Source organism: Dermochelys coriacea, chromosome 9, assembly GCF_009764565.3.
Source record: "Dermochelys coriacea isolate rDerCor1 chromosome 9, rDerCor1.pri.v4, whole genome shotgun sequence".
NCBI classification, from domain to species: Eukaryota; Metazoa; Chordata; order Testudines; family Dermochelyidae; genus Dermochelys; species Dermochelys coriacea.
The window spans coordinates 15,739,948-15,763,121 of NC_050076.1; the positions used below are offsets into that span (position 1 = coordinate 15,739,948).

At 39.0% G+C, this 23,174-nt stretch overlaps 1 protein-coding gene across 1 annotated transcript in view; it reads right to left on the reverse strand.

Moving 5' to 3' along the window:
* FNDC3B (fibronectin type III domain containing 3B) overlaps positions 1-23,174 on the reverse strand; it is a 359,968-nt gene that overhangs the window by 161,778 nt on the left and 175,016 nt on the right. The window contains exons 4-6 of the mRNA XM_038417217.2: positions 18,371-18,447; positions 5,116-5,359; positions 960-1,253 (exon numbers count right to left, since the gene is read on the reverse strand). Of these exons, the coding sequence (XP_038273145.1) occupies positions 960-1,253; positions 5,116-5,359; positions 18,371-18,447 (615 nt within the window). The remainder of the gene's footprint in view (positions 1-959; positions 1,254-5,115; positions 5,360-18,370; positions 18,448-23,174) is intronic.

Below are 23,174 nucleotides of genomic sequence, written 5' to 3' on the forward strand. Positions count from 1 at the left end.
GGGGGAACTTGTGCCCGCCCTCTACTCCAGGTTCCAGCCCAGGGCCCTGTGGAATGCAGCTGTCTAGAGTGCCTCCTGGAACTGCTGTGTGACAGCTACAACTCCCTGGGCTACTTCCCCATGGCCTCCTCCTAACACCTTCTTTATTCTCACCATAGGACCTTCCTCCTGGTGTCTGATAATGCTTGTACTCCTCAGTCCTCCAACAGTCCACGTTCTCGCTCCTAGTGCCTCTTGTTCCCAGCTCCTTACACGTGCACCACAAACTGAAGTGAGCTCCTTTTTAAACCCAGGTGCCCTGATTAGCCTGCCTTAATTGATTCTAGAAGGTTCCTGATTGTTCTGGAACCTTCCCTGTTACCTTACCCAGGGAAAAAGGACCTACTTAGCCTGGGGCTAATATATCTGCCTTCTATTACTCTCCTGTAGCCATCTGGCCTGACCATGTCACAATAGTTAGATTCCAGAAATGGTTGAAGAAACCATTCTTGATTGATGATACTCCTGGATTGATGAGGTTTAGTCATTTGTAGATTTAAAAAAATTGCCAAGAATAAGCATTTTTGTCCTAGAATCTCTTTCAAATCAACCATTTTGGTTAGCATCACACTCCCCATGCGGCATATTTCTTCAAGCAGAAACAGTTCTAAATTGTCCAATAAGTCACTTAAATCTAACACATTTACATACTGAGATGCAGTGTAGGGACACAAAGGGCAGAGCTGGTTTAAAATTCAGAAGTGCTTTAAGGATTTACATATAGTACAAAGTCACTCAGAACCAGAAAGTAACCCAGATCACATGCCGCAAAAAGATGTTTTTAAGAATGAGATTATTAGTGGGAGATACCCATGAAAGACAGGAGGGAGATGGTTCCTCTTAAGTGCACATTTTTGGAGGCCTGAAAAGTGCAATAAAGAGGAATTTAAAAATATAAAAATAATAATCTTTCAGATTACCATGTGAGTCTTGCTCGTTAGACTTTGGGCTGCTTCTTGCTCTGCGCTCTAGTTTTTTTACTCCTGGTGCTCCCGCCACACCTCCTCCTCCACTGCTTGCTCCATTGTGACTCTTTGCATAACCATTGTACACAGTTGTGCAGTTGCCCAGGTGGCTTTTATAGATGGATGAAGGAGGGCTGTTGAGGCGGTTCTGGCGATCAATCTGTCTGTCTTTGAGTTTTTTGTGCTGTGGTTTGCTGTACTGATCTTCCCTGGTAATGTAGCTGGACATTCCATATAGTGGTATAATTTCTGAAATAACAAGAATTTATCCACATTACCTTAAAGCTAAAATCATCATTACTGAGAAACAGAATCACATCCTGACCTAGATCTTATCAACCCCTCAGCCATCTCTAAATAAAGCTATGAAAAACTTGCTTAAGATGGGTTTTCACAGCAAACCTGAGATTCAGAAGGGTTACTTGCAAGGTTGGCAAACCTGTTGCATAAACCCAGCCCACATATTATTTCAGGTTTCGGAGAACACTTCAATCTCTTTGGACACTCGATTACAGACCTAAAATTGGCAATTCTTCAACAAAAAAACTGCAAAAACCCACTCCAAAGAGAGACTGCTGAATTGGAATTTATTTACAAACTGGATACAATTAACTTAGGCTTGAATAAAGACTGGAAGTGGATGTGTGATTACACAAAGTAAAATTATTTCTCCTTGTTTATTTCCCCTCCTACTGTCCTTGTAAACTGCTGGAAATGGTCCACCTTGATTATCACTACAATAGGTTTCCCTCCTCGCCACTGCTCTCCTGCTGGTAATAGCTCACCTTTCCTGATCATTCTTGTTACATTCTGTATGGTAACACCCATTGTTTCATGTTCTCTGTGTATATAAAATCTCCCCACTATAGTCTCCACTATATGCATCCTATGAAGTGAGTTGTAGCTCACGAAAGCTTATGCTCAAATAAATGTGTTAGTCTCTGAGGTGCCACAAGTACTCCTTTTCTTTTTACAGATACAGACTAACACGGCTGCTACTCTGAAACATGACATAATGCGATTATCATGGGAAATCAAATAAATGCAGAAGTTTTGCTCTGAGTCTTTGTGCTTCTTATTGGACTTCACAGCAAAACCCAGGAAGAGCTAAAACCCAGGCAGACTGAAATTGAAGAAAAGGTTCCACACAAATCAACAGCAATCAAACCACCAAAATGTGTTGCCGTAGATAGGGTTCGAGGTCAGTTATTGGCTGTGTCCTTCCAGGTTTTCTAGGACAGCCAGACTTTGCAATACTCTCTACCACCACCCACAATGTCTGACGCACGTAGTTGCAGCAAGTGAAGGCACACCATTATGTGGGAGCTGAGATGAGCAAATGGGACCATTAGGGAGGAAATCTTAAAAAGAAAAGTTAAAATACATAAAGTTTCAAATAACTTTAATATGAACTTCCAGGAATGGCTGTGTGAAATTTAGTCACTTGGGTTTGCAGGAAATTATGCAAATATTTTTTCATTTTTTCCATGACAAGGGTTCATTACCTTTGGATTGTGCTTTGAGCTTGGAGTGTGAACAAATTCAAGTTCAAAGCAAAATGAAAATACACCTTTTGCTTTATTTCAATACAAAACGCCAAAGAGACCTAAGTTTCATTAAAGCCCAGTCTAGATTAATTCAATAATCACCCCAGTTTGCAAACTAAGCCAGCATTTTGGTTTCCAAAGCAAACATTCTGCCCAGCTCTAGTATTAATTCTTTGTTTCTGAAGCGGAGTTTGCCATACATACTGTAATTAGAACTTGTTGAATTGCTCCAGTTGCTTGGTTCTTTTACTTCCTTTCTTTTAGAAGTGTCTTGTCATTTATTTTTCCTTATCTAGTAACATGATCACATTAAAGTGCTAGCATAAAGTAGCTTTCTATATATAGTATTCCAAGAATGTGGTACACTAAATGCAATCAATGTTATTTTGGGGGTTGGAGTACAGAGCTGATAAGGAAGAATTTACAAGTCGCGCTTTTCAGAAAAGAAAATCCAATTTAATTGTCATTTTGGTTAGTGTATGTTACATTTTGCATTGAAACATGTTGGGGACAGTGAATTAATATTCATTAATATAAGATGTCATTCAGGTAACAATCAGAGTTTAGATTCTTGTAGTATTGCAAACATACAGAACACCACTCCAACAAAGCGGGCATCTACACTATTTTTGTACACTGTGAATTTGTGCAACTGATTGGTAACCCCAGGTTACAGAAATATTTACCGCCTACAGTTCTAGCAGCTGGTAGTCTGAATGTGTACCTAATGTACTGGAGCTTTTGTATTAGCTTCCCTATTAAGCAAAACAACTGTATTAGAGATAAGCAACTTGTGCCTTTGTAAAATGGAACAGTAAAGTTCCTATCCTATCTGATTGGATACTATCCTACTGATATGTCATGCCTAGAAACTGTGACAGTATCATTTAGCTTCTTTTTTTTTTAAACAATGTCCTGACTTTTCTAGAACAACCAATGTACAAAAAACTAGAGTTGGTCAGGAATTTTCTGTAAAATCAACATTTTCTGAGGAAAAGGTGGTTTTGGCAAAAAATTTCTATTTTCCCCATGGAAAATCAAAACAAACATTTAGTTTGAATCAGTTCAACATTAATCTGCATCTGTCTGAGCTACTTCAGTGCCTCATGGGAGTCAGTTCGGGTGCATTGTCCCACAATTTTCCCCTGTGGGCCAGGGTCCCTGCCTGAACTACACCTCCCATGATGCATGTTGGTCTCCCTTCTGGCTAAACTGCTGTGGTGCCTCAGGGCAATGTTGAAATGAAACGTGTTTCTACTGAAAATGCCAAAGTGAAACAGTGACTTTTCAGTTGTAAAAATATTGTCGTTTTTTACAGGATGGAAACGCCACAATTTTTTATTAGCCCTCTGTGAAACATACACGTGTTAAGTATGTGAGATCTTGAGCTACTTGGAAAATTTGTTCCTAATGTTTTTGGCTATGATATTGTTTCTGATGAGGCAATGACATCTAAAAGACAGAGTGTTGAGTTTTTCTTTTGTCTAATCAAATTCAGAATAATACTCCACTCTTGATGAGAAAATTAAATATATTAATCAATATAAAATTGAGAGGGGGAAAATAAACCAGATAGATACCCATGCCTATAGCTCTCAAAGGCAAAATTCACTCTGATGATTCAGCTGATTTACAGTTTCACAGTGTTGTTTAGAAAAATTCTGTGAATTCTGTGATATTTCATAATTTGGCAATACAATAAAATTTGAATCTACAAAGAGAAACTTGCCATGTTAAGCAATTCAAGTAGTTTTGCTGATGTAGGTACAGTAACTTCATTTCTTTTTGGTTAACACAGTTTTAGACCACACAAAGACTATCTCAAGGGTGGAACAGACATAATAATGCACAGTGCAGACAGAAATAAATTGTGTTTTCACTCCTTTCACTTGAATTATTTACTTAACCTGTAATGATTAGGGCTGTCACATTACCCTTGGGGACCAGATAGTGCTTCTGAAATGACCTATTGCACATTTTAAAGAAGCAGATTAACTAGAAAGTCCCTTTTTGTTATTTCTGAGAAGTCCACTGCAGCTCTAACATGACAAAGGGTCAGGAAGGTGCATCATCTTCATGCATTAGTCTCAAGAGGAAACCTTCTATTAGCTTCCAACCATGATTGCCATAAGACTTGTCAAAACTAATCCCCCTTTCCTATGGCCCCCTTCCTCCATTCCCAAACAAGGGTTGGCAAAATTTGAATACAGGACAAAAAACGCTATGTCACAGTGCTGCAGGATGATTCAATAACTTGACTCTCAGAAGCACTTTGAGTCATAGGATGGAGTACTTTTTGCCCTTATAACAAAACTGAGTTGGGAATTAGGTTTGCATCCTGCACCCTATGTCTTCAGGATGTGATGTTCTTGAGTTCTTTCAGAATGGGTGCATCCACTCCCCAATACCTTGTCCATTCTGTAGATTAAAGGAAGGAGTTCAGTTCAGTTCATGTGGGGGAAACCACTGAACCAACAGTACAGTTCATCTGCAAATCTCCACTTTCCCAGCACTGCAAATATGTTGGATACATGTCTAAAACACAAGGATTTCTTTCTGCTCACCTTGTTCTCCATATATTGTAGGGGGAAGATGATGCTGTGGGAAAAATTGGGGTGGCATGTCTCCAGGGCCGGTGACAGGAGGGTAGAAAGCCGTATGAGAATTGTGAATGAAATGGGGGTGATGTGCCAGGTAGGGAGGTAAATGGTGGGTTGGAGAGATGGCGGAGGGATAGCTGGGAGGATAACACTCTGGAGACTGGGGTGTAACCACCACCCTGCGAACGCCCGTGTTGTCTTCTATCACCTGAAAAGGGAAGCAGGGAAATTAATACATCATGTATCATTTCAAATACCATTTTAAAAAATAACATTATTCATCTAAATGAGCTCTCCTTGGCTAGGATCATAACCCACGTTTCTACAGTTACGATCAGCACAAGCAATCTTAGCGGTACTGTGGTTTCCAGTGGAGACTCAGCTAGCCACGCTAATTAATTAATAAACCTATTGCAGCTGGTTAGATCTGCAGGGGTAGTAGGAGAGAAAAGTAGTACAGCAGACACTTGTTTACAGCAACACCTTGTAAGAGCCACTGCTGCTTAGGGGCAACATTTCCCCAACTGCGAATCATCCATTCGGTAACAAGAACATAGCCGCCTTATAAGAGCAACATTTGTTACGCTGGAACGTCATATCCAGGGGCAGAGATGGAAGGAATGCAGGGGTGTTGCCCACTGCAAACTGCACTTTTCCGCTCCTCTCCCGACCCTGATCCTTCAGCACAACTCCAGGGCACACAGCCCCATCCTCTTGTCCTGCCTGACAGAGCCTGCCCAGAAAAAGCAGACAGGGCGATGCTCAAAGGCTGAAGTCAGCAGGAGGCCCTGTCCAGCCGGGGGCCAATACTCATGGTGTGCATCTTTCCGCTCCCCGTCCAACCCTGGCTCTTCAGTGCAGCTCTAGGGCACACAGCCCCATCCACTTGCCCTGCCTCACACAGCCTATGTAGAGAGCATGTTTAGTGGGGAGTTTGGGGGGAGGGTCTGGAAGAAAGGGATTGGGGGTGGGGGCACTCTGGGGAGCAGCAGAGGCCCAGCTGGAAGGTTTCCTCCTTGCTTTTCTCAGCATCTGGCTTACAGGTGGCCAGGGGAGAGGGGGGAAGCAGGGGAAGGGGAAGGGTTTGCAATGGGGAGTATCAGGGATCCCCTGCCCACGCACTGAGCTGTTCCCTCCATCTCAGTTGCTGGTGGGAGGGTGTGGGTGTGCTGTTTTGCAGTGAGGGGTTGTGGGACTTCCCTCCCCAGAGCACTGACCTGTCCCCATCTCCCGTTCTGTCTCCATTAGGAGCCGCCCCTGCCTCCGTTGCAGACTGCACATGGTGTCCTCCCCTTCCATCCCTCCCTCGACAGAGTGGAGCATGAAGCTGCCAGCAGGAGCATCCACAGCCTGTCCTCGACAGCCAGGCTCACTCAGTCATTTTGCCAATTGGGGGCTCCCCTGCCACACCCATTGTTCCCCTGCCCCATTCCCCAAACTTGGGTCCCCCCCACTCCTTCCAACTCCTCCCCACCCCCACAATTTGGCTGCCCCACCTCTTCCAACACATTCGACTCTTCATATGCCTTTGGGCAGATGACACTCCCATAACAGCAACAGCTGCAGACGAGCAACATAGCAAAAGGGCACCAATATGTTGCTTCTAACGAGTGTCTACTGTTTATGTATTTAGAGCACAGAACAATTCAGACGTTACCAGAAAGTAACAAAATAAGAATGTTTTCATTAAGGGGCAAGTTTTGCCTTACATGAGTTATCCCACTGACGTCAACAGGAGAGGGAACAAGTATTCATTTACACAGGGAAATTGACCTGCATACAATGAGCTGTAGCTCACGAAAGCTTATGCTCTAATAAATTTGTTAGTCTCTAAGGTGCCACAAGTACTCCTTTTCTTTTTGTATTCTGCTAGTTTTTCTGGAATAGCTCCCAATGTGGACACTATTCCAGAATAAAAGTGACTTTACTCCGGAATAATTACTCCACTCAGAAAGTGGATAAATTATTTTACAACAGACTGTCCCACACAGTAGGCTCTGCTGAAATAGCTATTACAGAATAGCTTATTTCAGTACACAGCTATGTCAGCCAACTTTCCCTGGTAGACGAGCTCCTAGATGTGCATGATTTGACCCCAAGTATCTTGGGCAAAACATGGGACAGTGTGTCTTATTAAAGGGGCAAACATTTTTAGCATAAATAGTAATTTTCAGTTGTTTATAATTTTTTCAGTGGTTTTACTTTTGGACTGAAATTTGGCATGTTTGTTCTCAGATTTGGAGACAATATTTTTTTTCTTATTTAAGCCAACAGATGCTGTCATTTTTGGGAATAAAGACTGACAAAAACCCATCATCATTTGAAAAAAAAATGTTTTAACCTTTTATTTATTTTCTGAACAGCACTGCATCTTCAGAAGTATGTGAAGATTGTCCCAGGTCATAGGTCTGTTTATTGATGGTTTGGTGAAAATTGGTTGTGATTTGTCAGAGATATAGGGATTATAAAATGTACTTTGCTCAAGTACACTGAGTTTAATACAGTCATGTAACAGCAGCTAATTATTATTATTTACTATTTGCAGTATTATACGGCCTACCAGCCCCAGTCATGAACAAGGACCCTGTTGTGTTAGGCACTGGACAAAGACAGAACTAACAGCCAGCTTCTGCCCCAAAGAGCTTACAATATAAGTATAGATAGATTGTTGTCTCACAATTCCAGCTGCCTAACAGTTTTGAAGTTGTCAAATCATGGTAAAGATAAGTTTTAAGGAGGGGTTTGAAGGAGGAGATAGTTTTGCAGATGTTTACTGTCAGTACTGGGAAAATTTGTAGGAAGTGCTGCCTACATTCCAGCATGTGAAGGTGCATATGGAGGGAGACACAGCGAGCTCGGAATTGAGCAATGTAGACGAGTGAAAAGAGTACCTTCTGTACAATAAATCAGTTTCAGGGTTCTGCCAGTTGCCACACAGTTAAAGGAAGGATGTAGGGAAGAAGCCAGGGCTTCTGCCCCATTGACTATCTATATAGTACACAGTGTCCTGGAGGTAGTATTATTTGTATCTAGGTGTTCTTATCACAGTTTCATAGATTCATAGATACTAAGGTCAGAAGGGACCATTCTGATCATCTAGTCCGACCTCCTGCACAGCGCAGGCCACAGAATCTCACCCACCCACTCCTATGAAAAACCTCACCCATGTCTGAGCTATTGAAGTCCTTAAATCATGGTTCAAAGACTTCAAGGAACAGAGAAGCCTCCCTCAAGTCAACCATGCCCCATGCTACAGAGGAAGGCGAAAAACCTCCAGGGCCTCTCCAATCTGCCCTGGAGGAAAATTCCTTCCCGATCCCAAATATGGCAATCAGCTAAACCTTGAGCATATGGGCAAGATTCATTCATTCAGTTCATTCAGGACAGACTCAGTCAGGTTCACACTGTTAACATGAGAGACTATTAATCAAACAAATACACACAGGAGACCCTCCACCTTTAAATGAAATTTTTACAGAGGAAAAATTAGAATCAAAAGCATTGGTGTGAATTTGAGTTTCTTATGTATTACTTGGTCTCAGCATAATACCTGGTAGGTGCTACTCTGTATAAACCAAAATACAAAGCATTTAATTTGATATATCTGGTCATTAACCTTTAACCCTACAGTGTAGATCAGCAATTTGAAAACTGTCATTCTTAGATTTCAGAGATTTATAAAACTCCAGACAGACATTGAATGGGACTTCAGGGATTCATTTAGATCATAAGATTACTTTAATTCTTGTAATTTCAGACTGTCGATCTTTTATATTCTGCTCTCTTCAGCTTGCATGATATCTCTTATTCACCAGCCATGTATCAGTTCTGGCCAAGACACTGAAGAGAAATTCAGGCAGTGGGGGGAGTGTCCAAATGCTCAGATTTTAAAATGAACACTCATTTGTGTTGTGTAAGAGTTTGTAATGAAATGTCAACTCTATTTATCTCAAGCTTAGATCACGTTCTAACCTGACTGGCATTTAAAGCCCAAAAATTCTAGTCGGAGACAGAACAAGTCTTTTCATCGTTTGGCTTTAATTAGGCCAAGCCTGAAAGAAGGCTTGGAATGTACCAGGCAAGCTCAAGCTCTTATCTGCAAAGTTAGATTCGATTTTATATATATTTTATGTTTTCGATGAAGGAGATATATAAATATGTCGACAAACAGACCGAACAGAAAGACTGTGGTGCAATGATAACTGAAAATTAAACTGTGATCTGTCTTCTAGAAGATGAATCCTGAAAAAAAAATGCTCAAGACCCTTTTGAAGACCTTCAGGTGAATTTCTGCCACTGGATGGAGCTAAGAGATATCAGCATATTTGAGAGGTCAGAGGATCAGCTAGTTTTATAACCGAATGCATCAAGGAGCGAACAGAGCACATCTTTTATTTGTTTATTCCAAATTCATAAATGTTGGCAATTCAATTGTGCCTGCAAGCAACACGGCTGTTCCAAATCAAGCCCTATACACCAATGCTCTGTTTACATGGGCAAAAAATCCTCTTCATGGCCAAATGTGGGATTTTCAGGTGAAGCATGCACCTGTCAATTTTGCAGGTGCAGGTCAGATGTCTACTTATGACATTACATTCTTAATAAATAAATGACAACTCTATATATTATATGTCAGAGGGTAGGTAACTAAGCAGAAGTTAAAAAAAACTTCAGATGGTTTTGATTTTGTAAAATTCATGTTTGACAGATTTTGGTTTTGCAAAACCATACTTGGAGATGAAATCCAAGTCCCACTTCATCCAAACCTCCCAAATAAAAAGGGTTTAGTCCCATCTAGTTTTGATCCATTTGTCTAAATAGCACAGAGAATAGGGAAAGTAAAATTTTGCTATTTAAAGAAAGTCAGCAAATGTTTTTGTTCATCTATACCTGTTTGTCTGTCTTGCCTTGTAGACTAAGTTCCTTGGGGCACGGACTGTTTTCTATTATGTGTGTGTTCAGTGCCTAGTACAATGGGTCCCAACTCTGACTGTGGCCTTTAGGTGCTACTGGAATATAAACAACAACTAGCTGATAATAACTTGTGCTGTCACATTCACAGCTGCCTATTCTATATATATATTGAAAAGAATTCATTTGGTACCTAGAATTTTCATTATCTAGTCTGCTTCCAAATTATAACTAGTAGAAAGGCTATTTATCATTAGTTTTTAAATGCCTTCTAGTCTAGCTGGCATGCCTCTTTAATAACATTATTATAGCATAATTTCTGTGTTTGCTTCATGTTTTGTTTTGAGGGTGTAATTATTGGGTGGGGTGAACTTTCATTGGAATTTGCATAGACATTAATTTGACATAATAAAATGTTCTCTCCCCACTGAGCTCCCACTTATCTTGCCACATTCTTGACATTAGTACATTTTTTAATTTTACTCTCATTTGGTTTTATATTGATGTCATCATTAAGTCACTATGACAATGCCAATTCTGTCAAATTGTGGTTGTTAATCTATTCTGAAAACATAACTGCTCTGTATGTTCATCACTGCTTTTGCCCCCACTAAACTAAATATCTTAACCAATTAACAAAATTCAAAGATGTTAATTCTACCCATAAACTTTTGTGTTCTCCTACAGAAAAAATTGAGAAAGTAGCTGAAACCTACGTTAAGTACAGATATTGCACACACTTTTTAAAAGGAATTCAATATAGCTCACATATATTGTATTATACCCATGCAAAAGACTGAATCTTAGTTGTATAGAACTCATTTTACATCTTCATTCAAAGTATACTTTAACTTACACACCACAAAATAAATGATACTTCAGAAAGTGTAACTGGAACAATAATTGTTACATCAACATGGTTAATTTCTGATGCACAGCAAGAAGGTGCTGATTGTGCAATACTTTATGATGGAGGTTAAACAGTCTGGTTTTTAATTGATATTTTGAGCATTTCATGAACCCATTTGCAAATCAGTTCATATATCAATTTTTAGCCAGGAAAAAGTACTGAGTAATGAGCTTGTCTCCAAGAAACTGCGTGCCTTAACATTTTTATTTATTCACTTTGATTTAGTAGACGTATTTATCCAAGCTCATGCCAGTCCTGACAATTTCAATGCCAGATTCTTGGCATCCATCACTTAAAAACACTCACTATTAAATCTAGACATCTAACTTAGCTAGTAGACAGTAGGAATATGCACATTGGCTTCAATGACATGATAAATCATTATGGCGCTTAAGAAACAATTACTGTATATGGGGTTGATATTTATGAATTAAGAAGGATTACTCTACAACATTTACTGTAAGGATATTTGCAATCTAGAAAATCTGTCCTACATAGAGAGTTAAGAAAATTAATCTGTTTAGTTTATCAAACAGAAAGTTAAAAGGTGACTAAATCACAGTGTGTTCATACACAAAGAGAAGAGTTGTTAGCAGAGGACTCTTCAATTTAGCAGGCAAAAACATAAAAGATCCAATGGCTGGAAGCTGAAGCTAGACAATTTGACTGAAATATGGTGCATTTTTTTTAAGTGAAGGTAACTAGCTGTTGGAACAACACAACTAGGGATGTGGTATATTTTCCATTAGTTGAAATTTTTAAATCAAGATTGAATGTCTTTCTAGAAGATACACTTAGCTCCATCAAAAGTTATGGACTTCATGCAGAAATTACTGGGTGAAAATGTATGCCTTGTGTTATTCAGAAGGTCACACTAGATGATTATAATGGCCCCCTTTGGGACTTAAAAAAAATTTGTGAATGTATGCATACTGTTTGTCATGTGAGTACAAACAAATTGAACAAGCATGAAGGGACAAAAATCAGAAAGGTTAAGGCACAAAATAAGTTACGACTCCCAAGGCACATAAAATGCAATAAGAAGAGGTTCTATACATTAATTAGAAATAAGAAAGAGACCAAGGACAATGTAGGTCTATTACTTAAGAGGAAACAAGAGCAAATAATGGATGACACAGAGAAGGCTGAACTGTTTAATGCCTTTTTTGCTTCAGTAAGTTAATTGTGACCAGGTGCTTAACTCAATTAATATTAACAGGGAGGATCTTGGGCCAAAATAAGGAAGTTGTGGAACGCCTGCCATTGAAGATTTTTAAGAACAGGCTAGAGAAAAACCTGTCAAAGATGATCTAGTTATACTGAATCATGCCTCCAAGTGGAGGGGCGGGAGGGTGGAGTGTTGGACTACAAGACCTGCTGTGGTCCCTTCCAGCCCTACATTTCTATGATTCTATTTCAATAGGCATGTGATTTTTTTTAAACTGCTATAGCTATACCAGTGTGGACACTGTTATACCAAGCCTATTTTGCTTTCCGAACCAGAAGAAGCTATACCGGTACACAGTAACTGCATTCACACTTGAGGGGAGAAGTTCCCACTCTGCCTATACCAGTCTATTTAAAACATCAAATCTTTCTAGTGTACACAAGCAGTTAGAGTTTTACACTGGCGCCGATCACTGTAGTATCCATGTAACATATAGGAGATCAGACCTAATGGTCCTTTCTGGATTTAAACTCTATAAATCTGAGCACCTTCCATGTAAAATCAACAGTAATAGTGACGTCTCTAGCCAGTTTCCCTCGACCAAGGATGCTTTAACTTCAGTTCTCATATACTTCATCCCAGGCTTGGTGATCTGAGCAGTACATGGACACCCAAAAATTGTTAATTTGGTTTGTGCACACCATTCCTGTGCAATGTTTTGAGACATTACCAAGGTCTTAATATGATGACACAAACCAATTATTTAGAAGATCCTGCAAATAAAACTATACTGTATTGAACCAAATTTCAGAAATACACCCAAAAAGCTACAGAAGAGAGGAGAGAACTGTAGTGTCCAACCCCCTCAAAATGTATGGCATTTACAGTGCAGTTCTTCATGTATGGAGCAGAAGAAAGGTACATTTCTTTGCGAAGACTGGAAGGGGCATGTTGGGGGAGACAATCTGTGTCTGTTAGCAAATACTCCCCTGATCCCTTCATTCTCTCCTCTCATGAGGAACGTTACAGAAAGGTCCAGACATGGATAATAATAATATTAATGATGCTTCTGTGTGTTTATATTAAACATGCGTATGGACTGAATTTGCTCACTTCTATGTGTCAACAGTGTGCCCTTGTTGCCAAGAAGGCTGATGGCATATTGGGCTTTATTAGTAGGAGCACTGCCAGCAGATCGAGGGAAGAGATTATTCCCCTCTATTCGGTATGGGTGAGGCCACATCTGGAGTATTGCATCCAGTTTTGGACAGAAAGGACATGGAGAGAGTCCAGCAGAGTGCAACAAAAATTATGAGGGCTCTGGAGCACATGACTTAAGAGGAGAGGTTGAGGGAACTGAGCTTATTTAGTCTGCAGAAGAGAAGAGTGAGGGGGGATTTAATAGCAGCCTTCAACTACCTGAAGGGGGGTTCCAAAGAGGATGGAGCTCGGCTGTTCTCAGTGGTAGCAGATGACAGAACAAGGAGCAATGGTCTGCAGTGGTGGAGATCTAGGTTGGATATTAGGAAAAACTATTTCATTAGGAGAGTAGTGAGTTACTTAGGAGGTGGTGGAATCTCCATCTTTAGAGGTTTTAAAAGCCTGGCTTGACAAAGCCCTGGGTGGGGTGATTTAGTGGGGGTTGATCCTGCTTTGAGCTGGGGTTGGACTAGATGACCTGAGGTCTCTTTCAACCCTATATGATTCTATATGTATGTGTTTTTCTTGAAGACTATGAAGACATAAGAAAGCCATAAAAATATTCTAAATTAACAGATTCCAGCAGCCACATTAACTGTGAGCAACTCTTTCCACTCGAATTAAAAGTGACAGAATTTATTACATCTTCTGCCAACTGGTTCAAGAACTATTAACAACATTGTATTTAAACTAGCAAAGACAGGAAATTTCAGGCAACTGACCATGGCTCTGATTCAGGAAAGGATCCCTATTCAGGAAAGCACTTAAGCACATGCTTCATGCTATGCTATTGGTCCCATTTGATTTGCTGCTATAAGGGATTTTTTTAAGTTTAAGCTTGTGAAGTTAATTAAAACACCCATATCAGTTGCTGCTGTCTATGATAGGATCTCAAAGGGAAGAATACACACACAAAATTTAAAAAGTACAATCATAAAAATTAGCAACACATCAGCAAAGTAACTTGATTATAATTACCTTAACCCTTTAACACAGAGTCAAACATAATCTTATCCTACTCTAATGCTTCCTTTTCTATCCCTCTTGTTGCTTTACTGCCTCAATCAGAATTGCATATATTTATTTGCATCTTTTATGAATTACATTTAACACAAACAACAGTACACTTAGTCTGAATATCAGGTTCTATAGAGGGACCAGCTTGTCAGTCAACGTTGGCCTCCTTAGGATATGTATATGGAGAAAACAGAAAGTTGTGAAGAAACTGGGTAAGGATTAATAAAGCAGGAGGCTGAAACAAAGACAAGCTAGGGATGAATTACATACATACACAACCATAAAAGGGGAAGATAGCACTTACTGTGAGAAAAATAATATTGTATGCACTTCGACAGTGTCTTATCTTTAGATCCTGAAGTGCTTTACAAAGGTGGATAAATTTCATTGTAATATGGCAGCGGGGGGTAATGGAGGCAGAGTGTCACACAGCAAGCATCAATGGAAACCAGAAGTAGATCCTACAGCCCCTGACTTCTATTACCCAACAGCTTCCCCATCACAAAGAAGTTGGCTAGCTGAGAAGAAAAGGAATCTGGTTAATGTCCTATAGTACAAAGCGACTAGCTGTACTGGGCCTTGCTAAAAAAACAACACCTCCCAACCCAAAAAAAAAAACCCATGGGTGATGAGAGCTGTTGGTACATGTTTATTTTCCTGGATTTCTTCTCCCCCGCTTAAGACCTTACAGCATGAAGCATTTTCTTGACTCTTATAACAGAAACAAACCCCTCTTCCTAATCAAGACTACTCACTAGTCCTTGAAGTCTAGAAATAGACTCCAACTGTTTTACTGTTCACTGCCAATAGACTTGGTCTTGCAGAGCAGAGAGACATCCTGCCAGCTCCCTTTTACCAAACGTTTTTGCAATGTTGCAGAGGTAATGAAGCATTTTAATCCTGGATTGCAGTCACTGGATGGCAAATGTAATGTTCAAGGCTAATACACTCAGCTCCAAAAGCTTGGCATAACAAAATGGAAAAAAGTTTTCATGGCTCTCTCTTAACAGACATGGTTATTTCTCCACAGGGTTATTTGCTTTCTGCCTGAATCTGAGATGTACACTTTGAGGGCAGACAAAACCAAAATAAAATGTATTTTTATTCACATCTTGGAGTCCCACTTATATCCCACTTATATTGCTTTATATCCTTGTCCAGGCTCTGCCATAAGAGACAGAACACAATTCAAATTATCATGCAATAAACCCTATTAAATACCAACACAACAGAGCAAAGGCAAAAGCGAACAACACACACACAGCTAGTACATCATCATCATCAACCAACCAATTTGACTGCTATGTTCTTTCAACTATTATTGAGCATGAAGTCATCTGTAAGGCAAAATATTCATTTTCCACATGACAGAAAGGACATTCTGAGGCTTTTAAAAATTAGTATATAGTTTTCCCTAAAACTTTGCAATATGCATTTCCAGCTGCTTTTCTTAGAAAGAAAATATCTTTTAGAAGGTACTTAAAAGGCTTCTTTGGTATAGATTATTATTGGTGGTCTGCAGAAATGCTTGTGAGTTGAAGTGGCACTGGGTTCAGAAACAAGTACAATCTGTGGATTATTACTTCCAAAGGCAATTTTTGGGAGACACCTATATAATATACTGCCATTTATCTTGGTAGAGCCTGAACCAAGATGAGTGAAAAGGAGTTTAGTACTAAAAGGTGTTAAAAAGAAGAGAAAGCAAATTCAAAGAGAAAATAAGCAAATCTGTTTTGTTTTTAATAAAACCATTTTAATTATTATAATCTTGTATTTTTTCCAGTACTGTCCACCAGTGATCAGAGCAGATTTTTTATTTTATTCATTAAATTACAATATTTTTAAAGGCACGAATGGCAGTTAAGTACCCAATTCCCATTTGAGTCTGAAAAGATTCCCCTCAGATTTCTGTAAAGTACCCTTCACAATGGCCCACGGTATTTTTATAACACTTAAAATGCAGTAAGAAAGAAAGAAAGAAATTAATATATATATATAATATAAATACCCACATCTAATCACCCACATCTCCAAACAATGCCCTTAGAAAAATGATGAGTTCTGCAGTGTGCCCAAAATATTAACAACTTTGGGCTCTGTTGGACCAAATGAAAAGGACAGCAAGGTCCAGAGTCAAAACTCCCTAATGGAAAAAGCCCTGCCTCCAGCTCCCACCTACTGAAAACAAAGGACACTTCCAATGATATCACAATGGAAAAGAGATGACCACTCAGGTAGTCAGGTCTCAAATCAGTTATCACTTTTCATTCCACTTGGAAGCCAATCAGAAACCAGAGTGGACTATGGAGTATCAGTGTAATGTATTCTCTGTATGACGCTCAGTGGCTAGCAATATTCAGCACCAGCTTCAGCTCATGAATGGCTTTAAGGAGTATCATCACTGTTATGCATACTATATAAGATAATCTCAAAGTGACTAGGGTTCGGTTGCATGAAGCAAGGTCATTTCTCAGTGTGCAGAGAGAAAACCAAATCAATGGCTCTTAGCCACAGCTGCTACCTGAACGTTCAAGAGCAGCCAGGATTTAGTAAGATCCCCAAACAGAGAGCCTGCATAAAAAAAAAATAAGATGCTTTCTCAAAGGTTATGATCTTGCACATGGATTCATATGCATCAACACACTCTCCCCCACATCGAGGTCAGCACTTATGTAATCCTTTACATCATCGGTGCTTGCAACAGAAACTCCAACAAACCTGGTGGCCCCATAGAGAATGATTCACACGGTGCCCTAAAACCCATCTCCAGCACTGCTGGCTCCAGAAAGCCTAAGGAATTGGGAGGAAGCTAGAACTCTGCCACAGAAAAGCATATTGTACTATCTGCTAGGCCTTAGACCAGCCTACAATCAAATCTTTCATGAGGTCCTTTGAAATTATATATTGGTAATCACTTCCCCTGCATTTATGACATTTTGTCTCTGTACTTGAAAATTAAAATCCCACCAAATGACTACAGTATTTTGTGGGATGTAAATGTAATCCCATCGACAGTCTTTCAAACACATATGGCTATTACAGATTCCATTTAAAGTCAACCCATACATTGTTTACTGGAGGGGAAAAAAGACAATATCCAGTCTATTCCTATTAAAAATACAAAAAGATTTGATATTAAAATAATTCAAGATTTTCTTTGGTTATTTAAAAATTCATATAATTTAAAATATTTAAACATTAAATGTATGTGTACACTTCAGTGGGACTTTTACCTGACAAAGTCCTATGAGTCACTGAAATGGCGATAGGATCAGGTTTATTGTATCACAACCAAATCAGGCTACCTTGTCCAACCTCTTTACTTGAAAACTCATACAAGTTTACAGAAGACGCAAAGAAAACAGATTTTTAATAATCTTATGTGGATGTCTTATATAGAATAACAAGTACTGTTTTTAAGAGACCAAACAGATTATACCCTAAAAACGGGACTTTTTCTTAACACACTTGCTTTTTTTTTTTTTTTGCCTTTTTCATAAATTAAAAAATAGGAGACAATTCACGGCCTTTTAAAAAACAATATGCATTAGTTATTCTGCATTAGTTCCTGGTATGATGACAATGATGAGCAATAATGCCTTTTGCAGGCAGTATAAATGCACTGGGTTCTTCTCCTCCCCACTTCTCTTTTGGCTCATACTCTTCTTAACCCATTAACTGAAACTTGTTGGATAGGAGATATTTTGAGGAGTTTATTGTCTACACAGTGTGTATGTGTAGCTTTTATTACTAGAATATGGGTACAGATGGTATTTTATTACTTTGTATATATACAGATGTAGAGGGGGAAGAAGAGAATTGCTTTACCTACTGCGGAAATGGTATTCACCTCTGAGATGAAAATGCATTATACATTTGCCAGCATAACTACACTGTCCAACAGGAAGTGAGGAACATCCTAGCCAGACTTTTGAGAATCAGGGCTACTGCCCTTATATGCAAATGTACACCTTAAAAATCAAAATTAGATTTATGTTGCTGAAGAAACATACCTGTGAGATATAACCTGGAGGCACATGTATAGGGGGAATGGATCCATTGGGTGACATCATGGGAACCTCTGCCGGTCCTAGTTGGATAAAAGAAAAATATATATATATATTTTTAAACACAATTAAGCACACATAAATTGTGCTGACAAACATCATCACGTTAGAAACCTGTAACAATTGAAATTGAACAGTTCAAATAACTTCTAGTGTCTGGATAATTTCTCTTGGGCCAATACACTCAAGATGATGCCACTGCTGTATAGCTTTTAAAAATACTTTTTAAAATTATTAAATGAATGTTTTCAGTTATAAAAGAACTAAAAATAAAGCCTTTATGCTGTTATCCACATAGCAAAGAAGATATAGGTAAGCAGTAATGTGAACTCCCCCTTCCATAGGCACAATTCCTATGTATCATTAAACTGAATGAGTTTTCCTCTTTTAGAGATTTAAGAAAATTGGGACTGCACGTTCTAGACAGTTCCCAAGTAAAGGCTCCAATTATAACAAATTTCACATATGTGAAAGTGTCTTTTCAAGAACACACTAGGACCAAACTCTTTATCTCAGCAATTCAGACTAACCTTGGAATGTGACTTATGTAAGCAAGAGGCTTATAGCTTCCAGAAACCCAGCCCCAGATGTACTAGTTCCATTTTGAGGTATCAAATACAACTATAATAAAGTAAGTGCCATAAGTATTAGATTATTACGAACTGAGCCACACAACTAAAAAGTATCTAGGTAAAATGGAAAATAGAAATTGTTCACTCAACAATTTAAGGCAACGTTTAAATAGTCGCAGTTAAGATTAGGAAAGGCAATTAATAGAGATGCAGAGTTGTCAACAACAGCAGAAGTTGTCCCGATAGCAAAGTGCCAACAAAATCTCAAGGGATTTTTTACTGGATTGTTTCGAAAAAGTATGATGCTATCTAAGTAAATTCTTATTACATATCAGTTACAAGTGATATTGTAAATAAATATTGTAGTGGCGCCTGCCAGTGATGCTAGATTAATAACGTGTATACAGTGAAGCAATCTATAATATCCAAATACACTTGAGAAGAGTATGGGAGAATTCTGCTCCCAGTTACAGCACAGTAAATGAAACTGTAGTTTGGTCCTATATTTCTACACATGAATTCACACCTTCGCTGAGGTCCAACACAGCAGTCAGTTAAAAGCATACCTCAACACTACCCAGCATTTTAGAAGAGGAGTCTAAGAATACTGCATCCAATAGCAAATGAAGGAGGGAATGTTGATAGGCAGAATGTAATTGCCTAAATTGGAATTTGGCCAGGAGACTGGCACTGAGTCCTCCTAAAGTTAAGAAAGGTTCTGCAAGATCTCTCATTACCAAAAATTGTCTAGACCTTTTTTTCATGTTTCATTGGGAAGATGACACCAACAGCAGCAGGGTCATCTAATCACCAGCCCCACTTTCTACAGCAAGCTGGATATTTCTTCTGAGATTTCCTGTTTAAGTAATACCCAGATCTGATCCTGCTGAGATATTCTTGCTAAACACCTCCGAGAAACACATGACATCTGTCAATGGACCAGCTGCAACACAAAGTGATACAAATGGTGATGCAAGTTACACATTGGTAAATGCATCTAAGCTCCCGCCAACCCCCCAAAAGGTGCAGGGATGAGGTTATTGCATGAATAGCAACCAACGAAGTCTTAACTAACCCAGTCTCTATACACCTTATACCATCTGATTTTCCTTTTGCTCTCTCTGCATTTAAATTTCACCAACTGACTGGCATGTACCATTTACATCCCCCTTCTGAATTTTGCTCAGGTTCTCAAATTAAATAATTTTTCATCCATCTATTTTGACATTAGGGGTTACAACAGATAGATATAGCTCCAAAATGTGATTAACTTGGAAGATTTTGCCAGACGAATAAGAATTTGATAAAGCAGCTTCTGAAATGATCACGGGACAAAAATATGTGGTCCACACAATGGGCAAGACATTAACAGAAAAAGTGTTCTTGTATCCACTAGCCCCCTTCCTTTTCGATACCTGACCAACTGGGGAACTCACCTGCTGTTCATCCTTTTTCCTAAGGACAAATCCTGATGAAGAATAAAGGAAAAGAGATAATCCATCTAGGCTTTCCCCTTTATATAGTTTGAGCCTAATAAATCCTGGCATTTCTTTTCCTTAAAGATCACATATTGAACTCTTTATCTTGCATATATTTAAGTGGAAATGGAACAAAAGCAACATGGTTAGCATTAAGTAGCAATAAATTTGTGGGAATTATTGCCATCTGCAATGGCTTTATTTTAGTTCATCAAAAATATGAAGTGGTGACCAGTTCACAGAGGCATGTATCAGAATTCCCATTTGGATAATTAGATGGGGAAAATGTAAATTGTCTATGTGGTTTCATTTATATAACATATTTTTCAATTTCTATCCTAAGCTACTGTAGGCTGCACATAACTGCCAAGTTTCACCCCAAAAGTGGTTGTATTTCAGCAAGGAAAAATTTATAGTTTATATAGATATATATAATATCAGATACATTTAACACACATACAGTCAATTTTGCATATGGAACTTGACCTACATCACAATAATGAAGGTAAATAATTAAATACACCTCTACCCCGATATAACGCGGTCCTCGGGAGCCAAAAAACCTTACTGGTTATAGGTGAAACCCCGTTATATCAGGGTAGAGGAATTAGAGTGTACAAAGAAATAATGTGCTTTGAAATCATGTGCTCTGCCCCCCCCTCGGAGAGCTGCTTTACCGTGTTATATCCGAATTCGTGTTATACTGGACCATGTTATATTGGGGTAGAGATGTAATTAAAACTGTCACATGTACATATTGCAACATGAGTCATTCGCTGGGTTTTTTTACTTGAACAACTGTTAGAAAAAAATTACTGGATAAAATGAAAAGACCATAACTTAGCATTTCAGTGACCAGTAATTCAGTTGCTATATAGAATTCAGTGAATGTTGCTTAATGCAATAAACCCTGAAAAACATTTCATCCATTTGAAGCCCTCCCCAAATTGGGATCCGCTGATAGTTGGAGGGGGTCTAACATGCAATGGCTGCCCTGTGATTATTTCCAATCACATAGAACTACCAGCTCTGAACTAAATTTAAAAAGGAACATTTTTAGTACTTGCAAATACACAGCAGGCTCTAACTACTCTTCAACTAACCAAAACACACCTAACTCCATTTCCTTTAGAACCGTTTACACTAAAACATCTGCCAGTTGCTCATATGGAGCAGCAATCTTATTGCAAGAAGAACTCAAACTCCTGTATAACACATGCTGTTGACTGTAACGCTACCAGTTCAATAAAAATATTGTGTTTTATCATCAAAATGTGAAGCATGCAAACAGTCTCTTAACCTCAGGCATGACCCTTAAACTGTTAAAGTCATTTGGATAACAGTTTTTAAAGAAAAGGAGTACTTGTGGCACCTTAGAGACTAACAAATTTATTAGAGCATAAGCTTTCGTGAGCTACAGCTCACTTCATCGGATGCAGTTTTTAAAGAATTTTTAATTTTTAATTTAATTTTTAAAGAGTTTTTAAAGAATGTCAGACAGGTGAATGATTTACTGCTAGAAAACGTTTTCTTCACTGTCTTGATTTCAAGCCTCACCAAATTACTTTAGCATACATTATTTCTTCTCTCTCATCACTGTTATCAAAACAACTTCCAGTGGTATTGTATAACAGACAGAAATTGTCTCGAAAGGGGGACATGTCCTGGGAGCTGTTAAAGTCTGTTCTCTGTAACAACACCACCTTTAATGAGTATTGAACAAATACAAAAGGAACTGTCATTTTTAGGGAAATAAATATTTATTGATTTTAAGAAAAATGGGACTAACAGCTGCAGTTCTACCAATCTCTGTCAGAAGTGATGCCCATATTTCCTTAAAGGGTTTGAATGCAATGAGTTTTATTTCAAGTTTCTGAACAAAACCACAACATTCAAAGTGAAATTTAACTGAAAGAGCCAAACTTCACTTTGTTTTAATGTGCAGCCATATATTGGTGCCAGGTTCACTTGAATGGTTTACTAAACCAGGGCTGTGTGTTGAGTTTGTAACAAAACACAAAGCCAGAGGAGTGTGGGACACCTCTACTTGCTGCACAATAGGCCAAATTCTGCTCCCAGTTACACAGGTGTAAATCCAAAGTAACTCCATTGACTTTCAAAGGCCTGCCCCCAAATGCTATGGCCAGATCTGTTCAAAATGGAGGAGCCCTTTAAAATGTAAGGCTAGAAGGAGTGGTTAAGTAGCAGAGATAACCCCCCCCCCCCCCCACACACACACACACACTCAACAGGCAGCCAGGAGATTGGGGGAGGTGTGAGGGAGGGTACGAGAGTGTACTCTCTCTCTTCTTCCCATAACCACAATGGGAGGGAGGCTTCAAATTTATCAGACACATATTAGCCAGAGGCCATTACAAGATGGCAACCCTGTGGGAAGTACCTGGGAAGATTCCCAGCATCCTCCCAAACTCTCAGCAGATGACAGGTGCAGGATTGATCTTCTCACCAACTACTGACCATGGACCTTCCTTGCTGGTGCTCCTCTCCCCGCTTTCTTCTGCGCTGCCCATTGACTAGTTGTTCAGTCCTTGGCAAGCAGCTGCCTGATGAAGTTTTAAAATATTGTGCTGTCTGTAAAGTGCATTTATCTCTACTGTACAACATAAATAATGATATTTGTAACCCTAAATGTGTCATTGCTTTTTTGATGCTATAAAGTAATAATACAGCCCTGATGCA